General features: G+C 44.3%; 1 protein-coding gene across 1 annotated transcript in view; it reads right to left on the bottom strand.

The window, feature by feature from the left end:
- The window catches only part of insra (insulin receptor a), a 49,350-nt gene that overhangs the window by 5,786 nt on the left and 19,467 nt on the right, over positions 1-24,097 (bottom strand). Inside the window, exons 3-15 of the mRNA XM_079348469.1 lie at positions 17,241-17,577; positions 12,257-12,396; positions 9,879-10,023; positions 9,302-9,516; positions 7,541-7,667; positions 6,678-6,925; positions 4,830-4,997; positions 3,699-3,897; positions 2,954-3,231; positions 2,196-2,335; positions 1,467-1,626; positions 1,274-1,373; positions 1,121-1,188 (exon numbers count right to left, since the gene is read on the bottom strand). Of these exons, the coding sequence (XP_079204595.1) occupies positions 1,121-1,188; positions 1,274-1,373; positions 1,467-1,626; positions 2,196-2,335; positions 2,954-3,231; positions 3,699-3,897; positions 4,830-4,997; positions 6,678-6,925; positions 7,541-7,667; positions 9,302-9,516; positions 9,879-10,023; positions 12,257-12,396; positions 17,241-17,577 (2,325 nt within the window). The remainder of the gene's footprint in view (positions 1-1,120; positions 1,189-1,273; positions 1,374-1,466; positions 1,627-2,195; positions 2,336-2,953; positions 3,232-3,698; positions 3,898-4,829; positions 4,998-6,677; positions 6,926-7,540; positions 7,668-9,301; positions 9,517-9,878; positions 10,024-12,256; positions 12,397-17,240; positions 17,578-24,097) is intronic.

Here is a 24,097-nt window from a genome sequence, read left to right as displayed (position 1 = left end):
ACTGGATCACTGGATCATAAAATTTCTCCGACATTCCCGGGAAACATCGCTGTGATTCTAAGTAAACTAAACCCTTAAAGAAACCTGTTTAGCATTTTGCCATGATAAAACTAAATTTGAGTTTGTTTGCGGTCTCGTTGCCTGCAGCAGGTTCACTTAAAGTAAGCCGGCAGAGGGAAGAGGCGTGTGGTCCGCAGTGTGCCAAATGTTTAATTACAAACTCTCTCTCTCAGTCTCCACAAATCAGGTGGGACAAGAGGCTCAGGGCCTTTTCAGATTATTTCGACCAGTTGGTGGAAAACTGCTGAGACGTGTAAATCAACAGATTCCCTGAGTGTGTGTATATTACATTGGAATGAGACAGTCATGTCAAGGTCAGACTACATGTCACGCAGGATTTCATCCTGGACGCAGGGATGGGGGACTCGTCGGCCCCGTACATGGATCAATTTATCTCCTGTAGTGTGTCATAGTGAGCGACAGTCAAGGTCACTTCTCCACGCCTCACAGCCTCCCGACATGTTGGATCGTGTGTTCCCTCACAGCAGTGATGTTGACCAATGAGAGAACAGAGTGCAGTAGTCACCACTGTTAACAAACAAAATGGCGAGGCCAAAGCAGAAGGAGAAGAACATTTCTCATTTAAATCTATTCGATGCAAGTCTTTGAGGGTTACAGGTCTTATTTCAGGGTGTCATCGAGCCCCGCCCCTCTCGGTCGTGATGATTGGTCAGGTTCCATCGTGTGTGTGCGTGTGTGTGTGTCACGTCTGTCCTTAAAGTCCCCGACACAAATTCACGTCTTTGTGACCGTGTGCTCTGACACAACAGACCAAAAAGATTGTGTCGTCTGACCTCAGTGTCAGGGTGCTGAGTTAAAACGCTGCAAGCCTCTGGTTACCATGGTTACCATAAGAAATATGCAGTGATAATAGTTTATATTTTTATTATCATAATGATGACAACTAAAATCATTTTCACTAAATGACTTAATTTAAAAATCTCCAGACGTGTCTCATGTTTCGCCATCACTAAGACTTTGATTCTATTTTCAACATGAAATCTTTTCTTGAATTGGCTTAAATCCACAATCAACTTCTGCATCATGGATCGGATCTTACCGTCATTAGCGCTGAGATATTCTGGGTTAGAGGAGGCGTAGATGGGACCACTTGGCCCTTGAGTTTGACTGAAGGGAAGAGGACAAAAACAATGAAAGCGTCTCGCTGACAGAGACTGTAAAACACATCGAGCCGGACTCGAGAGTCGTTTACCTCTTTCTGAAGATGACGAACCCGGCCACAGCCATGCACAGCACGAGGACAAAGCAGAGGATCGGCCCGATGATGATCTTCACCAAGTAGAGAGGATCACCTGGAAGAAGAGCAGCTGTCAGGATCACGATGCTGATACAGTGTATAATGCAAATGGTAGCTCCGTTATCCATCATAGCAAACACAGACTTACTCGCGTCCTGGAAGTAGAAGTAAGTGGGCTCGGTCCAGGATCCGTTCCCTGCCAGCGAGGTGGCCCGGATCCTCACCGTGTAATTCCCAGGATGCATCACTTTCAGCTTTGCACCCCGGGTCACTTTATACATGTTCCTCGACACGCAGTAGTGAAGCTCCTGCAGAAAGAGGAACACTGAGGATTAGCGCTGGAAGTTTGAAATAACTCGGTGACCCATTTTAAAGGTTTTATTGTTCAGTCCCAAAAGCAAAGACTGTCTCCTGATCCATTTGGTTTTTAGGAGGTTTTTCTTTTTCTTTTTAATTGCTCTCCGCGGAAAATCACAGTCCGCAGCCTCAGCCAAATGTTTTGTTTATCCGTCTCCATAGCAACTAAAACCTAATGAAATGGTTAAATGACATCTCCATTCAGTTGTCAAACCTATCACATTAGTGAGGCCCTAAGGCTTCATTTTAAACTACATTTCCAGTAATGAGTAATAAGCCTCTGATTGGTCTGTGCAGCGCGCCTTTCAAGTCTCAGCCATTGTGTTTCATGAAGAGGAGATATATACAAAAGTGCTTTCTGATTACCAGGGAGCGTCGGCGTTATGTGTTGCAGTGAACTTGCAGTGAACTCATGCACTCAGTGACCCAGCCCATCAAATCACAACACTAAAGCAATAAAGGCAGAGCAGATGTGCGTGTGTGTGTGTGTGTGTGTGTGTGTGTGTGTGTGTTTCCTCACCTCTGAGTCTCCCAGTCTCTTGTAGTTGACCTCGTACAGGATGATCATACCATTAGGGGCCGCAGGTTCCTGCCATGTGATGAGCACCGTGTTCTCCGTCACGTCATAATTGATTGGACCGGGGATGTCATCGGCTTTGTCTGCAGGAAGTCAATCACATTATTTCATGAGTGACGTTCTTCATCGAGCACAGGTCTGTGTTTGGATTGGCTGTGCGACCGGCTGATTCTTTTCATGTCTTATGCCGAGGTCGGGGCCACGTGCCGTAATGTGTTGTGTCTCGTCAGTCGACTCGACCAATCAGAGCACAAGATGTCACGACAGGAACAACCAAACGAACAAACAGGCGAAGCAAAGGAAGAAGGATGGAAGTTGGCTGCGAGGTGGAACTACGAGCCAAAAGGAGCTCTTACAAAACAAAAATACATTCAGCGTAGCCTCCTCTGCTTTCTAACGCCGTGACGTTGGCCGTCTGATGTCAGCGGTTGTTATGTAGGGACACCATCTGAAATCCCTCATCCCATTTATACACCGCCAATAAAAAAAACAATTTGTGTTTCAGTCTTTACCAAGGGCACATCGTTTCCCAGCAAACGGCTGCTAACACGGTGACCATGGTGACCACGGAGTTAAAAACGAGAGGAGTCACACATGTTTCGGACTGGATCAGTTTTAAATCAACAACATCTCCAACTTCAGACGGCTTGGACCCTTTTTTTGATTTTTACCACACAGCCCAGCAGTCTTCAGAAGCTTACCTTCAGGCATTGTGCGGGCGCTGACATACGCCGCCATGCTGCAGCGTGCGGCGTCAATCGGGTGGTTGCAAGCGTGGATCTCGATCTGGTAGCTGGTGAAGTGGCGCAGGTTGGAGATGACAGCCGACTCCTTCGCGTGGACGGTGAGCACAGACTTTGAGCTTTCGAAGTTTTCCTCTTCGGGGCTGCCTGTGCCGTAGGTCGGGCTCGGGGCGGTGGTGAGGAAGGGGTGTGTTTGATTGGCGATGCCCATCACGGAGCGCCGCTGTCTCGAACGTCTAGAAAGGAGAAGAAAAGTCGATTTGACAGAAGAAAGACGAAAACCTCACAGAAGAAGAAGCATTATTGGATTTTTTTGTTGCAAATAGAAAACTTCTGGTTTATTTCCTGTTTTATTTGTTTTTGTTCTTTCCATGCAGATTTAAGGTGATCGGTTCTGAACTGTTATATTTTTCATTCCGCCTCTTTAACTTTCTTTAGTCTCAACATTTCTACTACTTCTTTTTTTTTTTTTTTTTAATGGAGAGTTCTTTGCATGATTCAAATACCAAACGTCACATGGTTCAAAGAGGCCTAATTTGTTGCACTACAGTAAAACTCAAAAGCAAACATGAACCTAATGAAGTTTGACAACATGGGAACAAAGAGAAGAGAAGCATTCAGCCTGACTCTCCTCCTGGCACGATTAATGAAACGCAAAGTTATAAACACAGTTCATTCTTAAATGACGTCTCTGTGTTCTTACTTGATCTCAAAGACTTCGTTGTGAAGGTAATTCTCGAAGGTTTTTCGGTACTCCGAGTCCTCTTTCTCCTTCTTCAGCTCCTTGTCGGTTTTGGGGCAGGCGCAGCATCGTGTCCCCTGGCCCTGCTCCTCTGTCTGGTTCCACTTCTGCTCCTCGTCACTGTCGACCTGTGTGGGAACCCGAGACGGCAGCTTCATCCCTGAAAAACAAAAACACAGGTCGATCAGACGGAATGGGGTAACAGGTGGTAGAAAAACCCAGACGCATTCGACAAAAATATTCGCACAGACATCCTCCCACACTCGTGCCTGAAGGGCGCGTCTGTCATTGTCACCCTCAGGTCCTCCCCTTCTCTGCTGGAGATAAATTACAAGTGACACGACCTCCCTGCAGTCTCACATCTCTCTCCGTGTGCGCACGTGGGAGTTTGAAAGAGGAAAAGTTGGGGTGGGTCGGGTGCTAACATTAGAGGGCATAGGCGGCAGGGAATAGACGCAGGTTTCAGCTGTGACAGGAATAATTCCTCCGTATTAAAAAGGTGCGAACTTTGTCTGAACCCGAGTCAAAGCAGCAGGTTGAGCTTGACTGTCTCATCGCCTAAATTCATTTCGTGCGAGCGACATAACACTCCCCAAACTAAAGAGTCTTCACTGCCTTCACTGTGATAGATGGGTTTTTTCTCGGTGGTTACAGAGCTGCACTCTTTAAGAGCACGGGCCAATTCACAAAGTTCAAATGCACTCAGAGATAAAACTGCTCCACAAATGACTTTATACTTTTTCCCCCAGATTGTTCTGTCCAATTCAACCTCTCGCTGTTCTGTCAACACACTCCTATTGTCACGTCTCGACTTGCTGATATCAATGTTATTAAGAGCTAACTGCTGAAACCTTTGAAAATCTGTGTTTGTATTAATAATATATCATGTGTTGTTATCAGGCGTACAGCAAAGCTTTTAGTCCTGACTTTATGTCTTTAGTCAGCTGTGATTTTTTTCATTTTGTGAACACTCAGTGAGGTCTAAAATATTTAAGAAAAAAAAAAGTGTGGCTGAGAAGACAGCAGCTTTCAGGGAGAAAGACAAAATGTACTCAGACACACTAAAGACAGAAGCAGACGCGTGTCGCTCACCTTTCTGACAGTAGTCAAACTTGTAGAGCTCGCTGGCTTCAGGCTGGCGCTGGCAGAAGACCAGGTAGTGAGTGATGTTCCCGTTGGGGTCGTTGGGAGGTTTCCACTTGAGGATGATCTGAGAGGAAGAGTTGGACGAGGAGATGGGGTCCAGCGGGACGGAGGGTTCTGAGGAGACGTCACAAGAGATGTCACAGAAGTCAGTGAAGCTCATTTTAGCTGCAGCTCAATCGTAACCGAGCCTCCATGTGCATGATTGAATCACATGTTCAGACTTTGCACATCCTTATTTAATGCTTCATGTTTGTTGCAGCTTGGTAACAAAACGTTCAAAGTGGATCCGTCCTCCTGGGATCAGCGCCACCAGGAGTGCACGCCCACGACATCGCTACGCTGCAAGCTGCCAGAGAATATTACATTTAATTAGATAATGCAGATGATTCAGCAAGCTAGTACAAGCTAACTGACAGAGAGGAGGGCTTTTTTTTTTTTTTATTGGGCAGAAGACGTCACATGTGGGACAAACTTTGATTTACTGTTCAAACATGAGAGATAACGTCGACAGCGACTCTGGGAATGATAATGCACACGCAGTTTGTAAGATCCAGAGACGCCTAACAATGATTAAATACAATCAAATCAAAGCTGGTTTGAAAAACAGAGACAAAGAGTTCTGACAGGAAATGAAGAAAAAAAAAAGATTTTTTTAATTTATTATGATTTTATTATTCTTATTTTTTTTACATTATTTGTTTTTTGTACCCTGTTCTAGATCCAAGTGTAATGGTTGATGGCGGCCAGCTAATAACTAACATGGGTCTTCTACTGCTGCAAGTTCAAAATGAGGTTAGCAGCTACATGTGGCGTTAAAACAACGACATCAGCGTCGAGTGTTTATCTGATTGTCTGATGATCGGTCGTCTTTTAAGCAGATGAATCAGACGCAGGGTAAAAAGGTCTGAGGTGGAGGAAGAGTGATGAGAAGAGGGTCAAAAATAAAAGTGAGCAGAGATTTAGGTGTTGATGTTTCGAGTGTGTGAGGAGGAGAAGAGACACCAGGAGGGAGCGGCACTGAACCCTGAGGAGGCGCACAGATCTCAGCTTCTCTGTCATTTAGAAGCGAATATGACGTCCCCGTATCACGCCGCACACTGGTCCGACCGCATTGTCAGACTAGACTCATCAGGAAGAGCTTATCGGTAATGACAGCTTTGACCTTCTGACGGCGTACGACGCAGACGAGGAAGCCTGAGCGGTTGCCAGACGGGGAGAAAAACAAGCGTCCCTCTTCCGACACCTCAGCTGGAAGCCTGTTTCTCTGCGAGCGAGGGGTGTCGGCTTTCATTTGGTTTATCAAGAAGGACGTGCAGATTGTGAAAAAAAAAGGTTAGAAAGAGAGGTGACGGCGACGGGCGCAAACCGCACACGACACACTCTGTGGGAGTCAGGAGAGCAATTAAGTAGGGAGAGATTTAGGAGTGCTGCATGACTGAGAGATGCAGACACCTTGTACAAGGCAGCACCCTGTTGGTCAGAGGAGAAAAGTCCCATCTGTCCTTGTTTCTGTTCGTCTGTCAAGGTCACAGACACTGAAAGGAGACTGACACTAACAACACTGAATCCATCAGTCTGTCATCAGAGCAAAGGAAGAATTCAAGTCAACCTTAAAATGGATCAAGTCAGCACAGGAGAAGAAAAACAGCTTTTACAATTGAATATATATTTTTTTTTAAAAATCGATTTGATTTCTCCTTTTAAAGTTTTAAAATGGACAAGCGACAAGTCGAAGCACTTCGATATTTCCCATGATGCACTCACAGCACAAGTCGGAATCTAAGTCCGTCTTACTTGTGGCGTTGGTGCGGACGTAGATGATTTGACTCTTGGCTCCGTGGACCTGGTGCTCGTCGGAGGCCGAGAGCTGCGTTTTCACCATGATGGCGTACTGCGTCCAGGGCTTCAGCGGCATGATGAGGTGACCCGGTTCAAACTGGTCTCCGTCTGCGACTCGGCGCGGAGGGTCCACGTCAGCGATCACCCAGCTGTTGGAGCCGCAGGCGTCCTGCCCGTCGAACTCGGTTACGTTCTTAAAAGGACTTTTTGGTGAAGAAGAAGAGAAAAACAGAAAACAGACGACAGATTTGATACAAGTGGGACTGAATTATATCCAACGAGAGACAGGACATTTGATTTCCAGTTACTCAACGGGTCAATAAAAAAAAACAAGCCGCACAAAACAGCGTACAGGCCTGTGTGTGTGTGGGGGGGGAGCTGAAGAGACAGGAAATGTTGGGAGGAGAGAGAGTGGGGGGTGACATGCAGCAAAGGGCTGAGGTCAGATTGAAAACCACAGCCGCTGCGACGAGGACCACAGCGACATAACCGCTCGGCTCAAAATGATGCTGGTTTAAACGTTTTGTTTTTTTTAAATCTCTGAAAGAATGTAAACAATGAATTTTTGAATGTTCAAGCTCTACAGGTCAATTAGGACAGACAACAAATGAGATGTTCCCAAAATAAAAACCATCAAATGAATTTGAAGACACTGATTTGTTTGTTTAACGGAGCAGGAAATCACACCAGTATGTATTTGTATTTTTTTTTTTAATTCAACCCTTCCCCGTCTGTAAAGTAATGAAGCATCTTCTAAAATACTGTGTCTGGCAGAGAGGCCGCTCTGATCGTCACAGAGGAGACAAAGATTGACTTACGCTTCTTTGTAGAGCACCATGAAGCCCAGCAGGTCTCTGAAGTCTGGAGGCCAGAACGGTTCCCACTTCACTAATATTTTATCGCTCCCAGTTCGGACCGTAGTGAAATTCAACACATGGTTCTCACCTTGGAAAAAAAAAAAAAAAAAAGAGACATTCATCAATTAAAAAGCAGCAAGCAGAGCATGAACAGTTCATGGTAAAGTAAGATGTGGAGTTACACGCGTCTCATCTGCTGTTGTTCTTATGTTCCTCTCCCATTCGCCTGTCAGGGTTGTTGTTTTGTTAGAGGGACAGCGGAGATGATTTGTAAGAGTTTCATTTGACCTCCAGACGATGGACTACACTCTGACACAAACGCACAAGTGAAAAGAATGTGAAGAAGCCGAGACATCGAGCCTCATCGCCTCTTTATACTCCTTTCGTTTGCTTACAAATAAGTGGAGTAGATTGGTTCAGTTTCGTGGATAAGGAAGGTGAAGTGGAGACGGAGGGGAGTGAGAGGAAAGCTTCAGCTCCTCCACTAGTCAGTGGACTCGTCTCCTCAGACAGAATGAAAGAGAAACTTCTGGAGCAAATAAACCACGTCAGTCAAATGTACTCAAGCTGAAAAGGTTTTAAAGCACTGCGTCTTTCTCTGAGTCACAGGAGTGAGAGGACTTTGTTGTCGTAATGAGAAGGACTGTTTTTGATTGATTATGAAAGTCTTGGAGCAGCTGCTGCTTTCCCCTCATCATTGTAAGTATAAATCAGACTGAAGGTTATCACACTGTGGGCTCCACTTCAGATTGAATCAAGCTCAAATCTCAACACAAAAACCTGTGTTTTTCCCCCCCACAGGCTTTAATGATGCTGTTATTCAAGAAAGGACGGGAAGTAGCAGGGTGCCCTGTTTTTGGAGTCGGTCCGACACCTTCCACTCGACCTTATTAGTCCAACAATTGGCCTGGCTTCCTGCATCACAGCGAGCGAATCAGTCTGCTCGGACAGATATCACGTAGCTGACCTTCATGCGTGTCTGCCTTTATAACACCTAAAAGAAAGCTTCCCCCAAAAGAATCCAACACGCTAAACCAATCAGGAAAAAGGAACGACAGCGACGAATGTTCCCTATCAGACGGGCGACCTGACTGTTTTCAGGGTTGCAGTAAAAGTGAAAAAAGGGGATCAAGAGAAAGTCAGAAATAGACCCGAGGACTCCAACAGAGCTGAGGTTTTCTACATCGATTTCTCTTGAACTTTTCTATTGACATCCATATAGGCTCATTTCTTCTCGGTGATGAGAGCAGGCAGGGGCTGTGTTTGGACCTCCTGAAGTTGGACACACACAGACCTGATAAAGAACAGGAACACGGGTCAACTCAGATCCCGGGTCAGGACTCTTTTCCTCCTGTGAACCGTCACCTCCGTCATCATAAGGACGTTAAAGGCTGTAATCTGTCTTTTGTGTGTTTTTGATAGACTCCCTGAACACGCCCTGTCCCTGGTCCTAAACTGAGATGGAAAGTACAAAAAGGAGCACATCACCATATATCAATGTGTTCCCATGTTATACATTAATCTCCTCGGCTCTGTTTGTTGTTCCTGTACCACTAAAAGGCCTGCAGGAAGAAATCTGCAAACATAGAGGAGCAGGAAATGACCATCATAACAAGAACTATGACTTTGTTTGCGTCTGTACCAGGCGGGACTCTGTGTGTTTTCCTGTTGCCGTGGTTACTCCTACAACAACTGTCTTGTCTTCACAGCACAGCTCCTTACATGAGGCCTGGTCTCCGTTGGTCTTGGAGGCGATGTCGTTCTTGACTTGCCGCTCTTTGGTCCCCGTCACCCCCTCCATCTTGCGGATCTCGGACATGCAGAGTTTGGAGTTGTAGTGGAAAAACATGCGTCCCTGCAGGATGGTCAGCTTGTGTTTGGACCAGTCCCAGAGCTGCCGCAGGTTCTGGTTGTCCAGAGCGTAGAAGGAGTAATTCCTTGGAAGAAAAAAAACCCAAAAAGATTACAAGACCATATTTTTCATCAAACGTACGACACGTTACTGTTAAAGAGCTCCTGGAGTTACACGAGCAGAAAAACTATTTCAGCATGGTTAGCCTTCAATTTGCATCATATGCCTATCTTTTGCTGTTTTTACAGTAAATGTAGTTCATTGTGCTACAAACGGCTTCCTCCTCGTCTGTATGAAACCTTGTATATGATTTTGGAAAGTCTAACCAAAAACAGTCACCACAGAGAGACGTTTTCAAAAGGTCAGTCCTTCCGCTTTTAACTCATAATTACAGGAGGAGGCTCTGACATGGCGAGGATGAGATGGGCTCAGAAGTCAAAGTCTCACCCGATTTCCTGTTCCTCTCCGCGAATAACATGGAGTTTACGGAAAAAGGAGAGGGAGACGAGGGCGTAGGAACGCCGCACTGTCAGGTAGCCAGTGATCTCCTCCAGCTGGCCCAGGCTGGCCTCCAGCTCAGCAGCGATGTTGTCTGCAGAGAACAAAAGAAACACGATTTGAAGGAGACCTTCGATCCTACAGCATGCAAACTGCACTCTGCCGTTTGTTTTTTCACTATATCACCTTTCTGCCCTGGAAGAATACCTTGTAATTTGCTTATCCATCAATTTCCACATAGCAGCTACTTTGAATATATTTTATTCAAGAAAACTGTTTGTATTACCAAGTACACCGTCTCTTTTCACATTCATGTTTTTATTTTGTCAGCGAGGCGAGCAAGCGTACAGCATGTCTCAGAGTCTCAGAACGACCACTCAGGTCTTTATTTTGTATTTTTACAGCTGCACAGTGAGCCAAGCTCTATTCTCTATGACTCTTCTCAGAGTTTCAGCTTCTTCGCTCTGGCTGAAGGTTAGTTGTGCTCCTGATAGGCGGACAAAAAGCTGCAGAAATTCTTTTGAACCTGCAGCTACAGTACTACTTAACACAGCTAGCACAAGACAATGCACTTTAGCCATGTAAGAACGTCTTAAACTCTGGAGTGGTTTTCTGTGTAAGCACTTTGTCGTGACCTGATTTAAAGGAGGATGTTTGTTGTGATGCATTCTGTCTGGATGTCTACGAGCTTTGAATTTGTATTGCTTAAAGGTCACATATTCTCCTCCTTTTTTAACAACGTTAAAGAAGTCTCAGAGCTGCAGAAAACATGTGTGTGAAGTTTCTTGTTGTAAACCCGCTTTGATCCTGTCTTTGATCATGTCTATAAACCCCTCTATTTCAGCCCTGCTCAGAACAGGCTGTTTCTGTGTCTGTAGCTTTAAATATGTAAATGAGCTGTGTCTGACCACGCCCCCTCTCTGGAAGGGCTCGGGTGGCTGTTTGTTTCTTGCACCATGTCTCTATTGTTTGTGGTGTGAAGGCAGACTCAGAGGACAGAACAAACACCTAGCTGTGGGAGTGTCACCCACCTGGGGGAGAGGCTACTGCCCTTTGTGACATCATGAAGGGAAAGTCTCCATCATACATATATGTTTATTTTATCAAATGTTTTCATCAGTATTCTGTCCTTCACATTTTTTTATTGACCCACTTTAACACTTGTCCTTTACTCTAAATGGTTGATTCTATTTAAATCATTTCCTCGTGATTTGTTCCTTTACTTTGTTTACTGCTGAACAGACAAACTAAGAGGGGAGGTTTCCGCTAAGAGGGTCATCACAGGTGAGGTGAAACGCCTGACATCGTGTAACACAGGAAATGAAAAGAAGCTGGCTTGCATTGGAGTTTAAAGGTCAGCTGTTCCTTTATGTCTCGGTTAACCTTTAAAAAAAAAAAGTGCCTCAGAAAAGAGAGACAACAATTTGTTTAAGGTAGAGTAAAGGTATAAATGAGACTTCCTGTGACTTCAGTATTTTATACGTTTTCTTCTTCCCTTCATGAATAATTACTCTGCACTATTGTCTGTTATTTCATTTCTTTATTTAAAGTCCCAAATAATTACTCATATTTCTCCACCATGCACTGACATATTCCCCTTGTGTCAGAAAAAAAGACTAATAAAGTGACTCTCTGGGTGTAAATAATATGCACATGTCATGTTTTAGAGAGAAGAATAACCTCACTCGAGAAGAGGCCTTTTCCTGTTCACATCTGATGATCATGTCTTTAATGATTTAGGTTCTGACTTTTATTCTTAAACTAGGCTGGCAGGGCAGCAGTAGCTCAGTCCGTGGAGGATTGGATTGGTTGCCAGTTCAAGTCCTGGTGCGGACCAAATCTGGACATTGGTCCGTTAACTGGAGAGGGGCCAATTCACTTCCTAAGGCAGTGCTGTAATTCAAAACTACGTCATATAACTTTCATACAACATCGTTGTTCTTTTACCTGTTACAATGACAATAAAGCTCCATCTATCTATCTATCTATCTATCTATCTATCTATCTATCTATCTATCTATCTTTGAATCTATAATAAAAAAAAATGAAAACAAAAAAAACTGCTTTTAACAAAGACATCTGATGCAACACCTTCATATGTGAGTGCATTGACTCAGTCATCTTTAAGAGCTCTATTTATTCATGTCATCATAAATGAAAAAAAAGAATAATTGTATTTAGATGTTAACTTTTATCTAGTTTGGTTTCAGGTGAGTGTTGCAGTTTGACTTCCTCCATGTGGCTGTTATCTCAGACTCTCTTAGTCGTGCTGTTGGTCCGTTGTGAACTCTTATCTGAGTGAACCAAAGAAAACCACAGAGACTCACTTCCTCCCCGCAGGTTGATGACCAGGCTCCCGTTGAGCACCGTGCAGCCTCTCAGAGCCTGAGCAGTCATGACCGAGTCGACAGTCTTCAAACCCATACAGACCTTTGGACAAAGCCCCGCGCAGGGAGTGCAGTTCAGCCTGCAAAGCAAAGGAGAACAAGACGTGATTGGTTAAAAGATCAAGACGTGTGCAGAACATAACTACTGCTAAATATGCACGCTTGAATATTCTCATTACAAAACTCCAGTGTTTAACTGCTTGAACTGATTTTTGAGCACAGTCAAAAGGTTGTCAAACACAACACTTGTCACGTTTTAAGTTGTTTGGCAGATGGTTGCTTGGTTACACATTCAGCAGCGACAGAGCAGCATTAGCATTCATTTGGAGTCATGTTGTGGCCGCCTGATGAATTCAAATCCACCATTCACTCCTCGCTCCACTTTCACCTGCTCGGTCAGTGAACCAGGAGTCTTGAGACCTTCAGTGAGGTAGAAATCAGGTAAAAGCTGCTTTAAATATGCTCTGAGCTGCAAAGTGAGCTTTACTCAACCTTTGTTTTCACTTCACCGAAAAAAAGGCTGACTCCAAAACCCTTCACAGCCAGACCTGCTGTACATCGTGTCTTTATAACAAGTCTCCTCTCATAACAGGTACATACGTTCACGGCTTTGTGCGCTAACCTTATTAACCTACTTCCTGGAAAGCCATCTGTGCAATCCTCACACTCATAATGCAATAAGTGCCAACTTTGTTGATATTCAAATCCAACGTGCACGGCAGCCTCTGCAGAGTCTCAGAGCATGACACAGCAGAGAGAAGAGACGTCTCTGATCAGAGACACGTGCTGCTGCTGCTGCTGCAGAAACTCAGGTTGCTGAAGCATGACCGGACAATGATTGGCTGTCAGAGCAGGGCTTGCTGGTCTGAGCATGCAGAAGAGAGTGTCTGCAAAAAGATACAGCACTCACTTGGAGGGTCCGAGGACACATCTCACTCCACCTGGGATCCTAGTTTGAAACATCAACACCAACCTGCAGTTTTCCTCATGAAATACTGCATTCGTTATTTAGCGTGTTAGTTTGACCTCCCGGCTGGTTCATGACGAGAGCATGTCTGTGTTTGGTTAAGTGTCGAGGAAGCTGGCAGGACAATCGCAGAGGACTGGTGACAGTGTGTGTGTAGCATATTTCCTGTGACTGAGGCGACATTAAAAAAATGTGTTTGCATAAAAACACTCTTCTGTTTTTTTCCCTGCACTTTACAGCCGTCTCACAACAAGGATAGAAAAACTCTTGGATCGGGCTTTTTTCGTGTATGTGAGGCGACCACATCCTGTAAAGAACATGGAATTTGTCCCAGTGACGTCGGCCGGTGGTTTCTGAAGAGGAGGCTTGGAAGGCGGTGATCATACTGGGAGTGTAACGTCGTCTAAAACTCAATCAATCAATCTAGAAACGGGCAAAGAGAAAGGAGCTAAGGCGGACCTTCAGTCTCCTGGCAATGTGTCCACATCTCACAACTTGACCGCACCGCAGTATGGAGATGTGAGCCTTACTCTTAAAATGAATGAATCTATAAGGAGAGGAAGAAACAAGCTACAGAGACCAAATCCATCTTTGGATCCAGACTGTAAACGTCTTTTCTCAACTGTAAAAACAAGAATTGAAACATGGAAGAATCAGGGATTTCTTTGGGGTTTTTTTTTAGCCTGCCTCAAGTGGACACTCGAGGAAGTATTTTATTTGCACTACTGCTTTGGCTTCATGTTCTAAAACCAGCGGTTGTAGAAATTTGAGACAGCCGATTACTCTGGTTTACAAAAGCTTTTTTGATAGGCTCTCGTTTAGGAACAATTCAAGCTCATCAAACTCTTAAGACATGTCCTCGTCCTCTGCAACAAAGCAGTCCAGATGCAGAGCAGAGACAACCTGCTTCCTGTTGACACATACACGCACATGCTCAGTGTAAGAGAACGGGCGTGTGTTATTGTTTGTGTCCGACAGGTTCACTTTTTTTTTTTTTTTAAATATAAAACACTTTTTTTATAAAACACTTAAACCATCGTCTGGCTGGAAATTGCTTCTCAGTCTGAAACTATTTTGCAAACATGTTGCCAGAAAACCAAAGAGAAGTGATCTCGAAAATGACAGAATATGAAGAAAAACAATGGTGGAAAGTCTCAAATAAAAGAAGAAAGCAAGGCGTGCTTTCCTGATCTTTCGTGTCTATTGTGCCACATCTGCACTTTCGGTCGAGACGCTCCTAACCCTCGTGAAGCACACCACTTATCCCTCTGAACACTTTCATTTCCACAGCTTACGTTAAAGCCAGCGGAGGGAAGGAGATGCCAGAAAAGAAGAGATGGGCCACGAGGGGAAGAGAAAGGCAGTGGAATCCAAACAATAAAAAAGAGGTCGAGACGGGCGAAGGGCGGAGATCATCACAGGTGAATGGGAGCTTAAAGGTGCAGATTAGAGGGATTAATGATCTAAATGCCTGGCAAGAAGTGATCAAGTTAACATACTGAGAGGCTCCCACATTTGTTTAAGCCTCAGTGGAAGAGCTGCGGAGCCTCAGACAATTACAGCTACAGAGGAGCTAAAGCTGTCCAAGAACAGCACACACACTTCACCTTGATATACACACCAGCACCGGATCACTATTTATCACCTTTTTATTTTTTTAATTCCATTGAATTTTTATATCTAAATACTCAGTGACTCAAATGCTCTCCCTCAAGTGTGCAACATAAATACATAATGTTATTGTTCACCAAGAGACGTGTCTTAAAAAAACCTCCTGTGAGGTCAGAACTTTATGAAACCTGATTGGTCAGCTGATCCAGGGAGCTTATAGAAGTCCTGTTTGTTTGTGAGCGACTGGCTGAGTTTGGTTTATTCCTCGTCTTTGTTCACACATATTTCTAATACTTAAAGGTGTCACTACTCTGTCTTTTATGTTGACTTACTCTATTGTATTATTTACTGGATTATTGTTTATGTTTCTCTTTTTTATTGTTGGTGTTTAGGTTGTCGTACTAATTGATTGGAGTGTCAGAGCTTCCAGGCACGCACACACACACACACACACACACACACACACACACGGAGAAAAGAGTAGAAACGGGTCACGTCTAACCGTCTGCCGAAAGCTCGCCAACCGCAATGCAGTGGTTGTAAAAGAAGCGTGGATTTAGTGCAGCGCGTGAGCGGCACAGATACACAGCAGACAGAGAAGCAGAAGCCGAGATGTGGCAGCCTTCCTACAGCGCTGCACCTCTTTGACCTCGCCGTCTGCACCCTCACACACAGACGAGGGAAAGAGAGGCGCGAGTTGAGCACACTGAGGAGCTTTATGAGCTCAGCAGGAGGACCGTCACTTCCTGCTCTGTCATCCTGTGCCAGAAGCACAGAGACGAGAGGCAGGCGTCGCTGCCCTTTAGATTTGAACAGATATTAGTCACATCTGTTGTTATTATTATACTATTATTATAACATTGAACATCACAGGTTGATTTTTTTTTGTTAGTGTCTATGTTTATGAGGCGTTCACTGTCCAATCATTTGTTCAATAAATTGGTGATGATTTCTGTGATTTTTAATTATTGTAGTTCCAAATATGTCTCAGCTCTCAAAACACCAGATCGGGGAAAAAAAACGGACTTTTTGAAGTTTGCGAGATCGAAACAGTAAAGCAGACAAACATTTCTCAGACACACACACACACACACACACACACACACACACACACACACACACACACACACACACACACACACACACACACACACACACACACACACACACACACACACACACACACACACACACACACACACACACACACACACACACACACAGTTTTCATTCAAATACCAGCAAACTGTCACAGCATTGGCTGTTTCCTTTCAAAAGACGCCAACTGTCTGCAGCAGTCAGACAGCGAGCGAATGAGTCAGCCGGGGAAAAGAATGTCACCTGGTAGCAAGGTTGGTTTTTTTTTGGTTTTTTTTAAAGGGTGAGCCGTCTGCAGCACAGGTCTGCTGGGTCCAAATGATAATAAAGATGATTAAGTGCTGTGAAACCATTACAGCCTCTTTTTCTCTCCTCCATCCAAAATAAATCCAAGCAGCAGTTTGTGTTCAGACATCATTTAATCTGAGGAGAACTCACAGACGCTTGATAGCCGAGCTTCCATCCAACAGGTGGAATGTCACCACGTCTCGTTAACATTCCGGAACATTTCTAACTCATCACCGTAGCTTCAGACTTTTGTCTTATGTCTGTACTGGGAATGCTGGTATCACGAAGACGCGGGTATGAAGTGTGCAGCCGGATTTAACATCATCCACAAAATGTTCTGATCACTTTTCTGTAGCAGCAAGAAGAGCAGGTCGGTCATTAAATACTCTTTTAGTATAGTAGTATTTGTGTAGGTCATTCCAGATGTGTTTGTTCACCACCTTATTTGCCTCTATGAAGGTTTATTCTCTGATGGGCCCACTGCCCAACAGAAATGTAGTTTTGCTTATGTAAATTATGTAATCTGAAGGTTTTGTGTTTTTTTTATTATTCCTTATATTTGACATTTTTTAAATTCTATTTTATATATATTGGTAATCGCTTCTCGTATTTTTTTTATTTTTTATTTAATTTAAGTCCTTGTTGTTTTTGCCTTGTTTTTTCTTTTGCACCAACACACCACATGTATTGGTACTTGGCAATAAAACTGATTGTGATTCTGATTAAACACTAAACGTTCCCTAACTGGGATTTTTTTTTTTTACGTGGTAACGTGTGCACGTCGCTGCACAAAGTACAGAGCAACAATTTATACGCATGTTCACAGTTTTCAATGTGGACCCGAGAAAGAATATCTGAGCTCTGGGATCCTAATAAACAAACAAATAAAGAAACAGCTGTTTAGCAAATTTAGCAGATGACAGAACACGCATGTTTCCATCACAGGGGCAGGACACTTACATGGAGGAGTTGACGGTGGTGTAGCCCGAGGGACACTCGGGGACGCAGCCCCCGTTGTGGATGACGTACTCGTGGCAGTCGGGGTTCTTGCTGCGCTCTTTCTCTCGTTTGCATTTGTTGTGGAGATCCTGACAGAAGGCGAAAGAGACGCAGCGCCAGCCTCTGTAGGTGAAGTGGTTCGAGGGGCAGCGCTCCACACAGGTGCCTTGGTGCTGGAGGCCACGGCAGGCCACGCAGTGACTGGCTGAGTGGGGCTTCAGGCAGCCGCCCAGACACTGGTCGTGGCAGCACTGGTTATCCTTAGTGCAGGCTCGATGTTTACACTGAACGGGACACACTGCGGAGGAGAGAGGAACAACAGTCAGGTGAGAGGAGGACGACAGGAAGCCGACAAACGTCTCAGAACAACCGGCCCCAGAAACAAACAGAAAAATAGGATGCCATGAAATTCAGAGATGTCAAACAACTGACGACACTTGAGGCCTTTTTGGCGACGCTCTGTAAGTGGACACAAGATCGAACCGGTCACACGCCAGTAACAGGACCGCGTCCTCGTCGCCACGCCTACTTCTGTTGGGGATTTTTCTGGAAGGTTTCCTGCTGGTAGGGATGAAGTTGGAGGGAAAAATGTGATCTCAAACGTGCAGGTGCAGCCCTCCCTGAATATATGGGAACGTCTCAGGAGATTTGTTCCTGTATGAGAGAGCTGGACTGCAGCTACAGAGTAAGAGGAACATGAGCGTTGTACTGTGAGTGATCCGGGTAATAATAAGCCATTTTTAAATACAGTATAAAGAGAGATGTTCTCATCCGATCCTTCAGTCTGCAGACTGAGTGTGATCCCTCTTCACTGCGTTGAGCAGCAGCCCAAACACGACCATCTGTGGTTGGCCAACATGCAAAGTGAATACAAACACAGCAGCAGGGATCAAACAGTGTTCGGCTCAATCCAAACACTTATCCAGAAGGTGACAGTGAGGCAGAGGGGGAAAGCCTGCACCTGCAGAATATGCAGGTTTTTGTAATTTGATAACTTTTTTTTGTTTGTTTTTTCACAATTTACAGTTTCAGGTTAAAAAAAAACAAAACAAAAAAAACATGGTGGCATTAAGTGCAGCGCCTGGAGTTCATGAAATCAAAGATGATGAGATCTTTCCGTTCATCTTCCCGAGCGCCGGCTGGGATGTCTTCAGTAAAAACAAAGCCGACAGTAAATCATGTAAAGTGGACGTGTGTAACATAAGAGCAGAAAGATGAAGTGTGTAACACACACAAAACAAACACACACACACACTGAAGTTCATCGCTGTTCAAGTCAGAGCCGACTGTAGGTCAGCTCTGTGTGTGTGTGTGTGTAAATCAGCCTCTTACGTAACATTAGACCGTTAGGATTGGCACAGAGTGTGTGTGTGTGTGTGTGTGTGTGTGTGTGTGTCAGGGGTTTACGAGTGTGTCGTTGTGTCAGCAGAAGTACGAGGACGTACAGAGGCTTCTCCGAGGTAAATACAGCTGACTGACCCGCCTGCTGAGATTAGCCTCTCGTCCACGAGAGCCAGATTAAGAGCGGTCAGCAGCAGGGGAGAGAATAAGTCGCAGAGGTTAGGGGCAGGTTACAGGTTAGAGAAAAAAAAGACAGGAGAGCAAATGTTTCCATACGGACTTCCAATATCGCCCCGTCATCTGTTCTCTTCCTATGTCATTGATTTGACTTCATTTCATTAAGTTTTCCTGTGGCCGTGAGCACACGTTAAAAACGGCTCGGCCTCATTAGCGACGTGAGGTCAGGCCGAACGCAAACAAAACAACACGGACCCCCTGTCCTCCTGCAACATGAGAGTAGGAGTGTGTGTGTGTGTGTGTGTGTGTGTGTGTGTGTGTGTGTGTGTGTGTGTGTGTGTGTGTGTTGGGGGGGGGCTGGAAAAACAAATGATATAACCAGCTTTTATCTCCGTCAACGTGCTCGTCCACTGACAGAGAGCCAAAGAAAAACAAAATAAAGAAAACCCAAATGGCCTCTTGATTAATTGTTTTGCTGTTATTGAAGTTCCATTCAAAAGCTGCTTTTCAACTTTTCACCAAACATGAACACACACACACACACACACACACACACGTCTGAACAGAAACGCTCTGCCGCTCCGCTCACACACACTCCTGATCCTGCTGCACGGCTCCATGTCGGAGCACAGGCCCAGCAGCAGATCCACCCTCAGCCTGAGCCAATGTGTTGGCTAGCTTCTGCAGCTAGCCATTCAAATGGCCTCTCCCATCTCCAAGGAAGACAGGCGCACAATTTAACCCTTTGTATCCCTCTGTCCTCCTCTCAGCCAGTCAGACAGCCGCAGCGATGGGTGGTACTCAACACATATCAAGCTGAAAGCCACACGGGGGAGGGGGTCCATGCTCCACGCTCTGTTTCCATGTGGATACAGTTTTTTATCATATTTAAAGCACAGCTTGTTCTTAGTTTTTATAAAAATGACACTTTACATTCGGGTTGAAAAAAAAAAAGCGATAGTCTTTTTTTAGTTTCTCCTCGCTGACAGATTCATGGTGTATGAAGTTATTAAGAGGTTCATATTATGTGTTGATGTTACGATAGGAACGTGTTTGATAACCAGCTGCATCATGTGATGCATCCAGGCTCATCTTGTCCATAACTCAGACTTTTTACTTATCTTTTTACTTTTTACAGGTTTTTACTTCTTTCAGACACTTTTGCTTCATGTCTTGAGTGTTGAATCAGATCAGGCTTTTTGGATCTGTTGACTGTTATATAGTTTGAAGTGAGTGAAGTGTCAAAAGGACACAATAACAAATGATTCTAAAAATAATAAAATAAAAAATAAAAATAAAATAAAACAATTTTTTAAAAATCACAGAGGACCAGGATCTATCTATATTTATATATATATATATATATATATATATATATATACACACATACATATATAGATACATACAGATGTGTATACATATGTGTATATGTATATACATATGTTCTCACAGCTTCTGTGTATAAATAAAATATGTTGAGTTTTGACAAAAGCCCGTCACCATCTTGGACTGTCTGTATTTTTCTATTTTATTCAATAAATGAGCTTGTCAGTGTTATTAATTATGTTCAAAAATTCAATAGAAAAAGTGTCCTAACTAATCACTGCTGACGCCTCGTTGCTTGTGTTCATGTGTTAGTCGACTAAACGAGCTCTCCCATCGTCAGGATTTGAAATCTTGACTTCCTCCTGCGGGGGAAAACGAGGCTTTGAAAGGTGTCACCTTATGTCCCTCAGAGTTTGTGATGGCTGGCAGGAGAAGAAAACCACAACAGTTCATGTTGGCTTGTCCAATGAGGCGGCTGATGTCAGACTCAGCGGGTGCCACCTGAAAGTGGACGGCCACTTCGATGGAGCACCAGAACAAACCGATCACTGTCCAAAAGATTTGTAGAGTCCACTTGAGGAGCAGCTGACTCTGCGATGTTATCAAGGCCTAAATTAGCAGCATTATCGGCTGCTGGAGATCGTCGAGGTGTGAACAGCGAGTGACCACACGGAAGGAGATAAACTTGTTCCTTGTGTGCTTGTCCCAACGCTTTTCAAGGTCGAGCCTCTGACGACCTTTGAGAGTGAGGCCACCCCAAGCCGCCTTTGATCCTCCCCGAGCGAGGAGCGACGCCGAGGAGAGCGTTTGGACCAGTATGTCATTCTTTCCTTAAAACATGCAAATCTCTTAATACAGGCCCCGTTTCTCTCTTGTGGTTATAAAGCCAGCTGCTCGCACTGTCGGTGGAAAGCAGAGCTCTTTTCTCAGTTTGATCGCCGTCGATTAGATATGCTCAGCATGAGTTTGGTCTTGTCAGCAGCTCCACTACTTATCATCCATTTGGACAAAGTAGAATCACTGGACAACAAAGAATCAATGGAGGCGAGCTCTGGATTGGCAGTTGGACTTAGGTTTGTTTACATCTTATTGTTTGAAAGCTGCCTGTATCTACTCCAGTCTTATCCTCTGGATTATTACTCTGGTTCATCTGGCCCGCTGTCTTGAGCTCCTGTCATGGGGTTTGGTGTAAAGTGCAGCAGGATCACATGCAGGCTGGGGAATAATGCTGCCCGGGCTCTTTATCTCATCAGACGAGGTTTCACTTGGAGCTGTGGGCAGAGCCACACAATGAAGACGCACAATCCTTGAAATCAACAAACCAACGCAGCTCCACGCTGTTTGGCTGATGCCAACTTGGACATGGGAGGTGAAGAAAACGATTTGCGCTGCCTGCAAGCCAACAGCGGATTTCAGCAGCGTGGGGTGTTGGAAAAGGCAGAAAAGAATCCACATCGCTTGCAAGAAATGACTCATGCAGTTTATAATGGATCCTTGTCTGCTGTCTGACACCAAAGCAAACTCTGCTCCAGAGACTTTTCCATCTTTCTTATTTCTACCAAACACTTCTTCCATGTGCCCCTAAGCTTTGAGATTCCTGCCCAGAATGAAGACCCTATGTACTTCTCATTAACCACAATCATCCGTCAGATGCTTCTGTGGTGACTTTTCCAACTTCCCTCTTTAGCAGTGATGAAACGGCAGCTTATTCAGGCTTTTTTGTCCAGAGCAGGAATGCGGCGGTGCGCTGGTTGGTAATTAAAATTCCAGGTCCATGACGAGGGCAGTGTTTAGTTTCTTATGAAAGCAGGTTTTTTGCTGAAGGTCCAGAACAGAACAATGTCATGCAGAACTAATCAGGTGCCTCTGAAAATGGAGCTCGGGAAGTTTTGACAGTTTGAAACAAAAGTGACCCTCCGTGTCAGACGTGTACGAACGCCTGAGATCGAACGTCAGCGGCATGAAATGGACCGATTCACGCTTTCATTCATCCTCTCTGTTCATCTTGGACAATCACTGAGGGCATGCCCTCATTTGTATTGATGTCCAACAGAGTCAACAACAGCTGACTGGACATTTAGGGATGAATGAGGTCGCTCAAAAAATGAGCAGATAAGATTCAAAAGAGCCAACAGCCAACAAATACACAAAATAACTAAACAAGAGATTTTGATTTTGGACTGCATGTGTTAATCCTCAGAGGTTTTATTAGCAGTATATATATCACCTGTTATATCCATGATCTTCTTAATGTGTTTCCTCTGATCGTTTAGACCTGATGAGCTGCTCTCGTTCGTCTACCTCGAAGACGAGGTGCAATGTCTGACTCCGTCTTTTTTCTGTTTTTGATGATTTGTATTTAAAAGTTATGACCCCAAGTTCAAATTCAACTGCAATTCAGAGTTAAGCGTTCAAATGTTTTTTAAGTTGACGAGTCAGACGTGAAGATTTTAGTAAACACTGAAATCCTCACGTTTTGACTTCAAAGGTTATGTAGGTTTTAGACGGTGTTACTTCAGGTCTGAATGGGTTAATAAAATCAACTACGTGTTTCAGATTGATCTGGAGGATTACGTCCAATGACACATCCCAAATATTAAAAAAAAACAACAACTCCGCCTACCAGCTACTGTTTCACCTACTTATGAGTGTTTTCTAGTCATTTCTAGTATGGGAGCTAATTCATTTGTTCCTGTTGGTTACATCAGGCTTTTGTTACCTCAGACATGCTGCTGCAAGTTGACAGGACCGAGCCTGTTTATGAACTCAAGAAACCAGACTCCTTCAATGTGCTCGTCAGATTCTTATTTTCTCTGGCAGATGTTAATGGAAGTATATAAATGTAAAGTATTGGAGTTAATTGACGTTGCATATTGACGGATGGCCGTGGCAACAGTGTTTGATGACGTCGTTTAAAAACAGAAGACCACTGAGAGACATGTTTAATTCTCCTGCTTTCATCAGTCCAGGCTGTTTTAAGCCTTTTGTTATGACACAGATCCTTTGGAGAGTTTTGTCGGGGACTCTCAGCTCTGGAACCTCCAGCACGTTGCAAACACACAATGGCTGACATGAAGACTGCCAGAAGAAGACAGAAGTCAAGATGGCTGCAAACAGAAGCCAGACATCCCAGCTCTTTTTCCCCCTTTGCTCACTCCAATTGGACAAAGACGGTATTTGTTTTAACGTGTGTAGTCCTTTAACAGAGTCTTAGGAAAATAAAATGTCTGATTTGGCCCGGCGGGCCTCAGGTGCTGATGTCTGTGTCCTGACAGCTGTCATTAATGCAGAGCTGCCTGGTTTCCTCTCTGCTACTGCGAACCAGATGTCGCAAACAAGCCTCCGTCAGCTGCAGCTCCGTCGGCAGCTCAGATGAGATCGCATCGCGGTGATTGACGACGGGGTCGAGGAGGGACATGAAACTATGAATTCATTCATTAAATGAAGTACGTGACATTTGAGCGGAGATATTGACTCTGAGTCGTGTATTGACAGAACATCAGTGTTATTTATCTAAGAACGCCTGAGCACATTTAGAAAGACAGTTTCATCATTTCCTGGAGGTATCACTACCTTTATCCTTCTGGCTCTTTATACACACAGGACACTCCAGGTTCATATCTTACAGTGAGAAGTTTATATTCTCCAGGCTTGATATAAGTGAGGGATCATCAAATATTTGTAGGAAAAGTTTGTTTCCCCAGGAGGGAGTAGAAGCTGTGTTTTATGGAGGGAATCTTACAGCAGGTAAAGCTAAAACTGTGACTTTAATAACAAATTAAAAAAAAAAATTTTTAAAACTAACTGCTTCAAAAATAAGTCAAGGTTTAAACCTCGTGCATGTGAAGGATTGCTCCCGTTCTTTAAGAGGAGTGGAGATCTGCAAATATCCGAGTCAACCAACAGCAGACGACGTATTTGTTCGAGTCGACTGTGAATCAAAGATGCTGCTACAGGAAACAGCAGACGAGCCG

This window comes from Symphodus melops (assembly GCF_947650265.1).
Source record: "Symphodus melops genome assembly, chromosome: 7".
Lineage (NCBI taxonomy): Eukaryota > Metazoa > Chordata > Actinopteri > Labriformes > Labridae > Symphodus > Symphodus melops.
Note: the sequence above shows the minus strand (reverse complement) of the source record. Positions and strands in the feature narration are given on the sequence as shown.